At 50.6% G+C, this 13,462-nt stretch overlaps 2 protein-coding genes across 5 annotated transcripts in view; both read left to right on the plus strand.

The window, feature by feature from the left end:
• Ubtd1 (ubiquitin domain containing 1) overlaps positions 1 to 3,079 on the plus strand; it is a 48,426-nt gene extending 45,347 nt beyond the window's left edge. For all 3 annotated transcript variants that reach the window (XM_034483993.2, XM_034484001.2, XM_034484010.2), the window contains 2 exons: positions 539 to 766; positions 2,044 to 3,079. In XM_034483993.2, the coding sequence (XP_034339884.1) occupies positions 539 to 766; positions 2,044 to 2,426 (611 nt within the window). In that variant the 3' untranslated portion in view covers positions 2,427 to 3,079. The remainder of the gene's footprint in view (positions 1 to 538; positions 767 to 2,043) is intronic.
• Positions 3,080 to 3,212: 133 nt separating this feature from the next.
• Ankrd2 (ankyrin repeat domain 2) lies at positions 3,213 to 13,329 on the plus strand. 2 transcript variants are annotated; one of them, XR_013106628.1, is made up of 10 exons: positions 3,213 to 4,476; positions 8,149 to 8,250; positions 8,413 to 8,571; positions 8,665 to 8,772; positions 10,388 to 10,486; positions 10,816 to 10,914; positions 11,976 to 12,074; positions 12,266 to 12,364; positions 12,503 to 12,685; positions 13,081 to 13,223. XR_013106628.1 is itself a non-coding variant. In XM_034483974.2 (9 exons), the coding sequence occupies exons 1-9, from the start codon at positions 4,390 to 4,392 to the stop codon at positions 13,225 to 13,227; spliced, it is 999 nt and encodes a 332-aa protein (XP_034339865.1). In that variant the 5' UTR covers positions 3,213 to 4,389; the 3' UTR covers positions 13,228 to 13,329. The 2 variants fall into 2 exon arrangements, 1 of the variants encoding a protein (XP_034339865.1); XM_034483974.2 differs by lacking the exon at positions 12,503 to 12,685 and having other exon boundaries at positions 13,081 to 13,329.
• Positions 13,330 to 13,462: the final 133 nt, after the last annotated feature.

The following is a 13,462-nucleotide window of genomic DNA, read 5'->3' on the forward strand; positions in this document are numbered from 1 at the left end:
TGTTGCTAAGCTGCAGTGGTCTATAGATTATAGACACTGTGCATTTTGTTTCAGGATGTTTTCAGTCTATGATGGATTTAGTAGTACATTGTAAGATGAGGTTTATCTGTACAGAACATACTTGGCTCAGGGGCTGGAGACACGAGGGCTCAGTGGTTAAGAGCACCTGCCCCTTACTGTAGAGGATCCAGGTTTAGGTCAGCTCCCGTGTGGCAGCTCACAGCCATCCCTAACTCCAGTTCTGAGAGATTGAACACCCTCCTCTACTGCTTTCCTTAGACACCAGCCATGCACATAGCACACACATATAAAATAAAAATAAATAAATACAAGGGACAAGAACATGCTTGCCTGACATTTTTATTTCATATCCCCAACTTGGGTTTCTACACTCTTCCCTGTTATACAGAAAGTCCCAGTACCCTAAATATATAGGGACGGATACAGTGAAGTCCCAGATTGGCTGGGGCCAGAGAGAGGGTCAGTTACAGCTTAAGTGGCTTCAAAGACACTGAGCCTCTACATCTGTTTTGTCCAGGTCGCAATGAGCCCTTGAAGAAGGAGCGACTCAAGTGGAAGAGTGACTATCCCATGACTGATGGGCAGCTGCGGAGCAAACGAGATGAGTTCTGGGATACAGCACCTGCCTTTGAGGGCCGCAAGGAGATCTGGGATGCCCTCAAGGCTGCCGCCTATGCTGCTGAAGCTAATGACCATGAGCTGGCTCAGGCCATCCTGGATGGAGCCAGCATCACCCTGCCTCATGGTAAGCAGGCAGGTCTTGGGCTCTATTCTTACCTGGACTGGGGGTGGAGCTTTCAAAAGCACAGAAGTGAAAAGCCAGTCACATGTGAGAAGTTTATTTAAGCTTGTGGAGATGAAGGTGTATGCATATATGTGTGGCTGTCTTGTTTGTTTAAACAACTCTCCATGGCATGAACAAAGAAACACAAGACACAAAACCAAGCGTGGTGGCACATGTCTGTGATCATGAGAGGTAGACACAGGGGGATCTGAAGTTCAAGTTCAAGACCAGCCTAGGTTACAAGAGACTGTGGGAAGGAGAAAAGGAAGGAGCGGGGGAGTAGGAGGGACGGATGGACAGGATCCCTCTTTGCCTAATGAGAAGACAGAAAGACACCAATAAAACCTGCAAGCTAAAGGCTTGCTGGGGGCACTCAGGGTCTTTGAGCATTTGGGGCACAGATCTGGAACCTTCTGCTGCATTGCCTCATTTCTGTTCCTGGTACCCTCATTAGTTGTGAAGGGAAAGTTACAGTAGACCTTCAGTCACAGACCTGGACTTGATTGTGTTCCTTTCTTAGCGTGTGACTTTTCCTAGCCATATGTCCTGGAGCAGGGCAAGTCTCAGGCTAGAGCCTGAGCCCCTTGCAGTCACAAAGGATTAATCATGATGTGCATAATACCACCTAGTCCAGTACCAGCACGTACAAGGATGCTGAAGACTAAGTAAATGGATTCCTACTTGCCTTATACCAGTAAGGAAACTGGGGCTCAGCCCAACACCCAGCACGTATACTCAGAATGTTGAATAAACACATGAAAGGTGGTGTGCCATGACTGAGGGAGCCACACCAGGTGACCAGGAAATTACCCCCAGAGTCCTGACTATGGGGAAGGACTAGGGACTGTAAAGTAGCTTTAGTGGGTGAGTTAGCATGCTTACACTGCTGTAACAGAGGACCACAGGCAGGCAAACTCCTTAAACAGTAGAAGTTTGCTTCTCACAATTCGAGAGACTGGAAGGTCCAAGGTCAAAGGGCCAGCTGTTTAGTTCTGGTGATACTTCTTGCTTTTATGCTGTTTTTACGTAGTAGGCATGCAGGAAGAGAGGGCACTGGGCGTGCTTTCTGGGGCTTTTCCTTGAAAGGAAGCTGGTCCTATCAAATTGGGCCCTTGTCGTTTACTCATGTAATCTTATTCCTTCCAAATATGCCTCAACATGGGAATTTGGGGGACATAGCATTCAGCGTGTGACATCAGGTCCGCCAGACTACACTGATTGCCCTGCCTTTCCCGCAGGAACTCTTTGTGAGTGCTATGACGAGCTGGGTAATCGCTATCAACTGCCCATCTATTGCCTATCACCACCTGTGAACCTGCTGCTGGAGCACACGGAGGAGGAGAGCCTGGAGCCTCCTGAGCCTATCCCTAGTGTGCGCCGAGAATTCCCACTGAAAGTGCGCCTCTCCACAGGCAAGGACGTGAGGCTCAGTGCCAGCCTGCCTGACACAGTGGGGCAACTCAAGAGGCAGCTGCACAGCCAGGAGGGCATTGAGCCATCCTGGCAGAGATGGTTCTTCTCTGGGAAGCTGCTTACAGACCGCACAAGGCTCCAGGAAACCAAGATTCAAAAAGACTTTGTCATCCAGGTCATCATCAACCAGCCCCCACCCCAGGACTGAAGGCACCTGACTCCTGGGAAAAGAGGCCATGGAGGTCCCCTGCAGGCTGCAGGGCCCTCAGCCTGTCGCTGCCTTCCAGTGCTGCTGTCTTCTTCAGGGGCACCTCCCGCCACCCTGCTGTATGCTCTTTGTGAGCTGTGAAGGGACTTGCCTTCCAGGGCCCTGGATCCACCAGTGCTCAGTACCCAGGGAGCAGTGCTGCGTGCCACACACAGGCCTTGCCAACCCTGGAGAAAAGGCACAGGTTGGAGCCATGGGGGCCATCCTGCAGACCTGGAACCCAGATCTGTCATCTGGTGCCACCACTGTGCTCACTCCAGTTTTCTGCTCAGGGTTGGAAGCAATTGCTGTCTCCCCCTTTATCCGTCTCCATGACTCTGCCCTGGGCACAGTGCCAGTCCCCTGGATGGGGAGGGAGCCCAGTGGGCCCGAGGGCTTGAGGAGCTTGAGGTGACCTCTCTGCCTCTCCCTGCACCCAGCACAATCTGCAGAGATGAGGCAGGTGGCCAGATAGCCAGGCTTTATGGCAGGGGTTTGCACAGGGCTATCCCCAACTGTCACCCAGGCAGGGTGGGGTCCGAAGCCTGGTCATGGCCCAGCAGGGCCCTGTGTACAGACACATCTGCGTTTTATCAATAAAGCCGTTGCTCCTCTCTTGTCTAGCACATGACTTTACATTCAGAGCATGCTGGAGCCCAGAGCTTCTGCTGGTTTGGCTACAGATGGGCACAGTAGAGCATCCAACCTGATGCTCCTCCTGTGGGTCCTGAAAAAAGCCACCTCACCTCCCAACGCACTTTGCTTTAAAGTATAGATGGTGCCTCCTGGCCTGCCTCCTGCAGCAGTTGCTGGGACACTTAAGTGTATGCATGGGGTGGGGGAAGCAGATATGAAATAGTGAAGGAGCATCCACGGAGGGAGGGCAGCATAAGCTATGTGGCAGCCACCCCACAGGGCCCACTTGGGATCGTGGAGATGCAGTGTCCATGCTGTGTCAGCATGGGATGGCAAATGTCTAGAACTGTGTGAGCCAGAGGCAGACAGGGCTGATTCCTTGTGTTTGTTCTGGGGAACTGTGCACATCACCAGAGGGGAATCTTGGGGTATCACTTGCAGTTGTAGAAGTGCAGAACATTTGTAGTCCACTGGCAGGTTAAATCTAGGTCATAATGACCCAGGGCTCCAGGCTGGGAGTCCCAGGTGAGGAGCTCAAGCACAGGTCTGACTTTCCTGTATATTCTCTGTTTCTCAGTGAGTGTGGCCAGCTCCACCCAAGGCAGTCTGGCATTGCCTAGTACTCGTGAGATGTCCTTAGCTCTGAACTCTGACTTCCTGAGACTCTTAAAACAACACTGAGTTCTGCTGAGGACCCTAGGAAAATGAAACAAACAGATGGACAAGGTCTGTTTCCCTAGGGTGTGCTGTGGGACCCATAACTGCCACCAGGGGGCAGCGGCTGCTCCAGCTCTCGCTTGTCGAAAGGTCTCAAATGCCCACAGGTCGGCTGGGGCTCATATTTGGTTTTTCAGGCTCCCCTGAAAAACCAAGCTGGACAGCATTTCTTGGCATCCAGCAGGTGGCACTGCCATCCAGGCCAATGGCAGCATGTAGGTCCCTTTGCAGCCCATTTGCCTGGGTAAGATTTAGCCAGTTGCCAGCACCGAGGACACGCTAGACAGGCCTCTTTCCTGCAGCTGTCCTTTGGGGCGGTGTGCCTTCTGGCTCTGGTAGGCCAGAGGTTAGGGGAGGGACAAGTTCTCTGGCCTGGGCAGTGGCTTCCCATGCTCCCTGGGGCTGTCCGAGGTGAAGGTGACAGGTGGGGGAGGCAGGTGGAGAGTTGAGTTAGTAAGCTCATGACAAATGGGAAACTGCTCCTGTGAGCTAATGACAAAGGCGCCCAGTGGGCGGGGTGGGGTGCTCAGGCCTATAAAGACCCCATGCCCTGTGGCTTGCTGAAACAGTCATGGAGGACACCATGGAGGGTCCCGAGGCATTGCAGAGAGCCACAGAGCTCATCGAGCAGCGGCTTGCCCAGGAGGAAGAGACTGAGGTGGGAGCTGAGGTGAAGGGTGTTGGAGAGGAAGGGGCTCCGGGTTAAATGGTCGGTCCATCTGGGCTGTCATGGGAAGGAAAAGACTGGTTGCTACTTGGGTCCAGAGAGCATGCTATTTCCCAGGGCCCAGCCAGGCCCATTTCCACATCAGGATGTTCCTAACATCAGGCACTTGGAGGGGGCAGGCCTTCCAGAGACCCTGGTCACTCACCTGGGCTTCAGGAAATAGACTGGACTGTACAGGGAAGACAGATAAGTATTCTCTGGGAGAGCCAGAAAGGTAAGGTCCTGAGACAGACAGACACACACACACACACACACACATACACACATTGTCCCCTGGATGCCAGGGCTGGTTGCTTTGAGAGAACAAACTGACAAGAGCCAGGAAGGGAGATGGGGAAGGCAGCTGAGACTTAGGACTGTGGGCAGAGGCACACACAGGCGCTTTTTCTCTTAGCTAAGTTAAGGAGAGCTGTACTACTGACTTGTTCTGCTCTTCTACTTATTCAAAAACAGTTGAGCTAGGTGTGGTACATACCCATAATCTCAGAGATGGAGCCAGCCTGGGCTACATGATGGCAAAACAAACAAACAAACAAAATAAAACAGGAACCTAGAGTCCAATGCATAAGGCGAAGGTGGGCACTTATTTTAACCAATACCTTCTATTTGCATCATCAACTAAGAAGAAGGCAGAGGACAGAAATGGGCATATGGAAAATGTGCAGTGATGATGAGCAGAGTAGGTGAGCCCTTCCAGCCCTCTGGGACCACTCTGATCAGGATGGAGTGTGAGCTGGGCCTTCAGGACTAAGAAGTAGGCTCGGGATGTGGGGAGAGGTACTTGAGGCCAAAGAAATAACAGGAACTGAGCTAAACTGGGGTGATGATGAAAATGTGTGACAGAGCTGAGGCTAGGAAGGAGGGAGGGCTGAGAACAAACATGAGAAGGCCAGGGAAGGGGTGCGGGCCCTGTGGGCAGTGAGAGCCACCAACCCGTTACAGAGCTGGTTCTGATGTTGCTGAAAGGAATTTATTGGAGGGGGGGCAACCTATCGGAACCCAGCTTAGAGGCCCTCATCATTTAAGAGAAGAGATGAGCTCAGATTTATCAAGGGAGTATGGGCAGCAGCAGGGCATCCCTGGATCTCCAGGAATCTCGCTTCTCCCTCCCCTGATGGCATGTGCACATGGCTGCCGCTGCTGGACAGGAGTGTCATGCCGCTGTGTCATTTCTGGAGTGTTGCCACCAAGACACTGGAACCTTCTGGGAGGGGACACAGTCCTCTTCCATTCATTCATCTAACAAATATAGCCACAGAGCTGCAGGGACACAGGCGCCCACAGCGGCAGCCTTCTCACCCAGCTCCTCTCCCTGCCAGCGGCTGGGCCCAGCACTTTACAAGTATCCTCTCTAATCTGAAGTGTGGTCTGTTGAGACAGGTTGGGAGTTTTGTTTTGACTCACGGACCTGCATTCAATTTCAATAACATTCAATGAGTGCAAACTCTGCCAGCCCACAAACAAATCCGAAAGGAGTCTGAGTAATAAGTGGGTGGTACTAGAGTGTAAGTTCCTCCTCATATTGGAAGGAATGGAAGGCACGAGGCCACCTCGGGATTTGCTGCTCACCAAGTAAGGTCTCCTTTAAGAACTACCGGATGAGCAGAGATGCTGCATCTGCATGACCATCACTGTTCACTCATTCATCATCTGTTTGATTAACAAGTGTTAGGTGAACAACCACTCCATGCCAGGCCCTGTCACAGTAAATGCTGGAAACAGCAAGTGATTGGGCCCCAAATCCACCCCTGGATGCTCCCTTGTAATCCAGCCAGACTCCCACAAGCAACAAACAATAGTTGTAGCCCAAGGTCATTTCTTTTTTCTTGGAGGAAGATGCCTGAGAGCAGCAGGAGAGACTCCAAATCGTACAGTCCCACAAACCTGGCAGGTTGTGTAGTCAGAAGCCTGGCAAGAGGGCAGTCAAGGGGACATCAAATGAACACTGGGAGAGAGGAGCATAGCTCAGTGGATAGAGCATCGACTGTCACGTGAAGCCCTGAACTAGCTAGCTCAGTGCTACAAACAGTAAAAGTAAATGGGGAGCATCGGAAATAAAACCTAGAATCTTCCCTGGGAGAGACTAACACCAGGGCTCTGTGGGGATGGGCAATGTGCCTGGGACACATGGGGGGTGTGGGGGGTGGGGGACCAATTTCTCCTCAGCTGCCCTCCTGCCTGGTTATCCTCAACCTGGGCACATATGTCTACCCAAGCTGCTTGGGAGACTCTGCAGAAGGGGGTGCCAGAACTAAGAGTGAAGCAGTCTGGGGAAACCAGAGCTTCAAATGCAGAGAGGAGGTTCATCATACCATAAACACGTGACCAGGAAAGCTGGAAGCTGCTATTCTACCCAAGCTCTAGATTTGACAGGGCTGAACATTCTGGAGAAAATGCAGTGTCTAGCATAGAACTGCCAAACTTTTATATTCCCCAAAGGGCTGTTGTTGGGGGTGGGGGAAGATGATGGGGCTGGGGGTTGTAGCTCAGTGGTATAGCCCTTGCCTAGCATCTGTAAGACCTAAATTCAATACCTGGGGGTTGGGGATAGTGAGACCAAAATTACCATTTCTGATCACAAATATCTCATCAAAATGATTTTTTTCCCAATTAGACCCCTACATCCTTGGGTCTCTGTGGAGTCAACCAACCACAGATGGAAACTTTCTTACATTTCAACTTTATGTTAAATTTGTGTGTGTGGATATTTTTGCCTGCATGTATGTCTTGCATTGCATGCATTTCTGGTACCTACAGAGGCCAGAAGAAGGAATTGTATCCCCTGGAACAGGAATTACAGATGGGTGTTAGCTGCCATGTGGGTGTTGAGAATCAAACCCTGTTCCTCTGGAAGAGCAGCCAGTGCTCTTAACTCTGAGCCATCTCACCCCATGGACATTTTTTATTTGTAATGAAATGAACAGACTTTTCCCCTTGTCTTTATCCCCTAAACAATAAAAACACATTGTATTAGCCCCTGTATATAATATTGAGGTTAAAAATATACAGGACTGTGTGTTTATTAGGGTTTTACCACTGTGAGCAGACAGCATGACCAAGGCAACTCTTATAAGGACAACATTTAATTGAGGCTGACTTGCAGATTCAGAGGTTCAGTCCATTATCATCAAGGCAGGCACGGTGCAGGAGGAGCTGAGAGTTCTACATCTTCATCTGAAGGATGCTAGCAGAATACTGGCTTCCAGGCAGCAAGGATGAGGGTCTTAAAACCCACAGTGACACACCTACTCCAACAGGGCCACACCTTCTAATAGTGCCACTCCCTGGGCCAAGGATATACAAACCATCACAATAGGTTATAAAGAAATATGGCATTTTATAAAACGGTTTAAATATGCTAGAATTTGTGGTGGTGGTATTTGTTTTGGATTTTGAGACAGGGTCTTACTGGGTAGCTCCAGATGGTCTAAAACTAATCCTGTGGACCAGACTGACCCTCCAGAGCAATAATCCTCCAATTTCAGTCTCAAGTGCTGAGATTGTAGGTGTGACCTACCACACTTGGAAAAAAAAAAAAAAAAAAAAAAAAAAAAAAAAAAAAGCCACATCCTTAATCTTAAGTAGCTTTCAACGGCTTTCCAGAAACTTCGAAGATCCGCTCCTGGGAAACTGTCCATGGACACGCTAGTGCTAGAAGAAGAGAAGCGTCTTGGGGTTCAGAGTCCTGCTTTACAAAAGGTTAAGGTAAGTGTGGAGGAACCAAGAGTCTGCGCTCAAGGTGACAGGCCAGCTAGACCCTCTACCTGCGTCATACTGCTGCCAGCCTGGCTCTTCTTTCATCCCATATCATCCCGTATCATCCCACACTCTGCCTTAGTGTGGGGGTGATGGGCCATCTCCACACAGGGCCAAGAGCGCGTGCGCAAGACATCGCTGGACCTGCGGCGTGAGATCATTGATGTGGGTGGGATCCAGAACCTCATAGAACTGAGGAAAAAACGCAAGCAGAAGAAGCGAGATGCTCTGGCTGCAGCCCAGGAGCCACCGCCAGAGCCGGAGGAGATCGTAAGGCTCCTGGTGTGGACAGATGTGGGAGGGGGAACCTGGGAGGCCCCGAAGCACCCCGCTATTCTTTACTGGCGGATGTTCTACCTGCAGACAGGCCCTGTGGATGAGGAGACATTCCTGAAAGCTGCAGTGGAGGGGAAGATGAAAGTCATTGACAAGTACCTGGCAGACGGTGGTTCAGCGGACACCTGTGATGAGGTGATGCCCCCCGCCATTGCACTCAATGCCCTTCCAGAACCAACACAATAACAGAGTTGGATCTTGGATCAGCTCCACTTGTGGGCTTGTTTGAGATCACTCACAGATAATCTTAGGGTGGCTTAGGTAGCCCAGTAGTGGGCTTTCTTCCCAAATCCTTTTCAGACCTTTCCCCAGCTCAGGTCACCTCCATAACAAATGTCACACATTTCTGCATGGGAGATGAAGGAAAAGAATTCAATTAAGACAACTCAGGAGATTTGGACTGAAATCCTATGTCTGCCTAGAATCTCTAGCTGTGGGACCTGTGGCTGAGCCATTGTCTCTTCATGACCCAGGTCCTACTAGTGTGAACGTGGCCTACTGTCTTCTCAATATGGACCATGAGTATCTCCATATGTGCTGAATGGATGGAAAGACTATAAAGCATGTGCTGAGATAGGACTCTTTCTCCTGATATGCACTCATATTTCTTTTTACAGTTATATTTATTTATATTGGGACTGGGCCTTACCGTGTAGCCCTGGCTGTCCTGGAGCTCACCATGTAGACCAGGTTCTCTGGAACCCACAGAGATCCACCTGCCTGTGCCTCTGTGTTCTGGGATTAAAGCCATGCACCACTGCTCCTGGCTTATAATTATTTATTAATATTGTTAGTATCATTTGCAGCTTGAGGGCACTGTGTATACTAGTTAAGTGTTCTACCACTGAGTCACACCTTAGCCCCTTTTATTATTCTACTGTGGAAATATATAACATGAATACATCCTTTTAGCCTTGTTGGTTTACAGTGGCATTGATTATATAGTGTTGTGTGACTATGGCCACCATCTGTTTTTTAAACTTTTCTGTCTCCTGTTGCACTGGTTTTCCTCTGAAGTTCCTCTTGGCACTTGTAAGATGTCCTTGTTTTTACTCCTATCATGAGATCAAGCCTGACAGTGGCCACCTACCCTTGAGCCTGCTCTGCAGTATTATAGACGTCAACCGTGTCTTTTCTGTTCTTTTGTCTCCAGGGTCTTAACTTTTTTTCTCTCTCCCATTTGCTGCATGTCAAGAGAAAAATATAAGGAAAAAACAAAACAAAACAAAACAAACAAGAGGAGGGTCATGAAAGACTGCCCATGACCAGATGATTAGCACACAGAAAGACTTGCACTGTGGCACAAGCGTTCCCTGAATCCAAAGCACAAAGTGGCCTTCAGAGAGGGAAGTTTGTTCCTTCCTTGAATCAGTATTCAGGTGTGGCCTGTGCATCCAAGCCCTGCCTAGCACTAGGGGGGTGTAGAGTTCAGCCTGTCAATGTCCCCTTATACTCAGGAATCAGCTGGGGAACAGCTTGGCATAGAGGTCTCAATACAACCGTGACACGAGCTGCGAATCATCACCAAGCAGCATAGCATGTGAGGGCAGAACAGCTCTGAGTAGCAAGCATGGCTGGCTGCACAGGAGGGCTGGAGAAGCTGGAGTACCACCAGGACAGGCAGGGCTCCAAGGCCAGTCTGGATAGGAGCTGGCTGAGCACAGCACACATGGGCACCGAGGTTTGGAAAGGCTTAGGCCTCGGTTTGATGGGATATGGGACTCAGGCCTGACAGTGTCTTTGGGGGCAGTTCCGTCGGACAGCACTGCATCGGGCCTCCCTGGAGGGACACATGGAGATCCTGGAGAAACTTCTGGAGAATGGGGCCACCGTGGACTTCCAGGATCGGGTGAGAGGGCAGGTATTGGGTGGGAGGTAAGAAGTGGATGTAGTCTGTAGAATTCTACTTCCTGTCAAATCTGTGATAGTGAGCTGCCAGTGGGCTGCCAGGGGGGACAGGCCCTACCTTTGTGTGTTCTGTGACATCCAGTGAGCCCCATTGCCCCCTGAGTTGCCTCTGAGACTCTCACTTGGACTAGTTGGGCCTAGGCTGTCTGTCCTACTTCCTGTTCCTTTTTTGTTTGCTTGTTTGTCCCTCTGCCTTCTTGGCTTCAATCCTTTCTCTAGAGAAATTCTTCTCCTTCAGTTCTCCCGTTAACTCCCATCTATCTCTGCTAGTTGGACTGCACAGCCATGCACTGGGCCTGCCGTGGAGGCCACCTGGAGGTGGTGAGACTCCTGCAAAGCCGGGGGGCCGACACCAACGTGAGAGATAAGGTGAAGCAGTGCTTCAGTACACCTCGGGGTGCATAGGGAGGATGGGGGGCAGCCAATGGCAAGTAAGCTCAAGCGGTGGGCTAGCCTGGTCACTAGTGTGGCTGCAGAGACACTTCGGGCCCCCCAGGGAGCTTGGGAGTAGCAAATGCTGAGAGGAGACAGGGACAATCCTCTCCAGGAGATGTGGTCCACTGAGAAGATGCAGGGTTTGTGCATCCCTGGCATCTGCCATCCTTCATCATCACTCACCTGCCCATCAATTTATTCACTTACTTATTAATCTACTATCTTCTATTCATCCATCTCTTTACTCGCAACCTTGAACAAGTACCTTGGCCTCTGAGGCATCGCTTATTAGCCATAAAACTTGTGGGGCTCTAACGTAGATCGGGAGGAAACTGTTTGTAAATGAATTACTTTTTAGCACAAGAAGCTTTTGCCGTATCTATCACAGTCATGTCTCAATTGATGGCATCTAATGTAATTATTTGAAGAAGCTGGAGTGGATGGCAGCTGCACACATCTTTAATCCCAGCACTCAGGAGCCAGAGGCAGGAGGATCTCTAAATTCAAGGCTAGCTTAGTCTACACCATGAGACTTTGTCTCATAAAAAAACATTACTAAAAAACATTACTAAAAGGAAGTGGGCTGGGGCAGTGTGTGATTCCATGGTAGCATGTGCAAGACTGTGGGCTCAATCTCCAGTGTTCCAATGAATAAACATATCAGTTGATAACGGAGGCAGAGGGAAGAGAATTAAGAGTTAGCACCTACCTGGGCTACATAGTGAGACCCTGGCTTTTTACAAGGGTAGAAGAGTGGACAGAAGCTCACCGCCAGGCAAGAGGAGAACTGCAGTAGGCTAGCCAGAGGGGGTGGCTCTCAGAACTGTACAATTAGGCAACTGGGGAGGATAGTGGCATGTTGTATCATTCTCTCCTGTCCAAGGCTCAGGCCTTGGCACTCAGACTTGGGAGTACAATTTATCTGCAGATAAGATAGCTCCTCCACCCCAGGATGCAGGCCCATATGCCAACAATCCTGTTTCCTCCCCACACAGCTACTGAGCACTCCCCTGCATGTGGCCGTCCGGACTGGACACGTGGAGATTGTGGAACACTTTCTCTCCCTGGGCTTGGATATCAATGCCAAAGACAGAGTGAGTCCTTGCTTGCTCCCCTGCTCAGCCAATCTGGGTGTAAGGGCAGCCTGCCAGGCCGCCAAGGGCGAGGAGTCCTTCCTTACAGAACCCTAGGGTGGCTGCTTCTGAGCAAGGCCTCTAGCCCATCTCCTATCACCCTACCCACCCAATGACCTCAAGGGTTACCCTGTGTGCTACACCGATTCTAGGAAGGGGACAGTGCCCTACATGACGCTGTGAGACTCAACCGCTACAAAATCATCAAACTGCTGCTTTTGCATGGGGCAGACATGATGGCTAAGAACCTGGTGAGTCTGTTCCTCTGGCTTGGTGATAGGGTGAGCCCTTGCATGGTGGACGGTCAGCAGAGGCCATGGGGCAGCCACCACCTAGGTACACATGTCCTTGGCTCTTGGCCACACCACCCTAATCACCTGCCTTCCCAGGTCTCTCTTCATGTGTCAAGGAGCATAAGTTTGGAGAAACAATAAGAGAGTTAGTGAGAGGACTTCCCCAGAGTCCTCAGATAGGGTGAAGAGGATCCCGGGATTCAGGCCCAATCCATGGAGGGCCAATGGGAGTGGAGTCAAATTACTTGGTTGGTGTGGCCATTCTAGCACCTCATGTTGGTGAGTCGCAGATTTTCTGTGAGTAGATGTCCTCTGGCCCAAGCCTATCTATTAGTCCACAGAACAATCACAGGAGAGGGGCATGGGACATTCTGCCACAAGAAAGCCTACAGGAACATTGAGGAAAACAGGAGTATATGGAGAGGGTGTAGATGGTCTTAGCTTTGTAGACACTGGGGCTGGACAATTCATAATAAAAGGACTTTCCTGTGCACTGTCCCAGCATCCCAGGCCTCTGTCCACTAGATACCAGTAGCACCCATAACCTCTAGTTGTGAAATGCAAGATAGCGTTACCCCTGGGCATTTGCCTCTAGTTGAGAACCACCAATGTAACTGAAGGCATTTCGGGGTGGGCTGCTCAAGTCTGAGTAGGTCTGCTTCTATTTTCTCCAGGCAGGAAAGACCCCCACGGACCTGGTCCAGCTATGGCAAGCAGACACCCGGCATGCCCTGGAGCACCCTGAGCCAGAATCAGAGCAGAACGGACTGGAGGGCCCTGGGAGTGGCCGGGAGACACCCCAGCCTGTACCAGCCCAGTAAATACCTACCCCGGAGCTGGGCACCCGACCCCTGACATGAGCTGCCTGCAGCCAGTCTAGCAGGAATACCCCCAGATTTAACACAATAAAGTGCTGGCTTTGCTATTTGTGGCGTTTGTGTCCATTCGTGCTCCAAACACGGAAGAACAAAGATTGGGTGTTAGAGTGAACTTGGGACCGAGGGGACTGTGGAGTCCCTTGGGTCCTGAGTTAGTAGGTCTCCCTACGCTGGTCTC

Source organism: Arvicanthis niloticus, chromosome 1, assembly GCF_011762505.2.
Source record: "Arvicanthis niloticus isolate mArvNil1 chromosome 1, mArvNil1.pat.X, whole genome shotgun sequence".
In the NCBI taxonomy this organism is placed as follows: Eukaryota; Metazoa; Chordata; class Mammalia; order Rodentia; family Muridae; genus Arvicanthis; species Arvicanthis niloticus.

What these genes read in the sequence shown, in the direction of transcription:
- Ankrd2 (XM_034483974.2), top strand. Translation starts at nt 4,390, where the DNA reads ATGGAGGACACCATGGAGGGTCCCGAGGCATTGCAGAGAGCCACAGAG. An exon ending in CCCAGGAGGAAGAGACTGAG is followed by an intron (nt 4,477 to 8,148) that starts GTGGGAGCTGAG and finishes ACGGCTTTCCAG; the next exon opens with AAACTTCGAAGATCCGCTCC. An exon ending in CGCCAGAGCCGGAGGAGATC is followed by an intron (nt 8,572 to 8,664) that starts GTAAGGCTCCTG and finishes TTCTACCTGCAG; the next exon opens with ACAGGCCCTGTGGATGAGGA.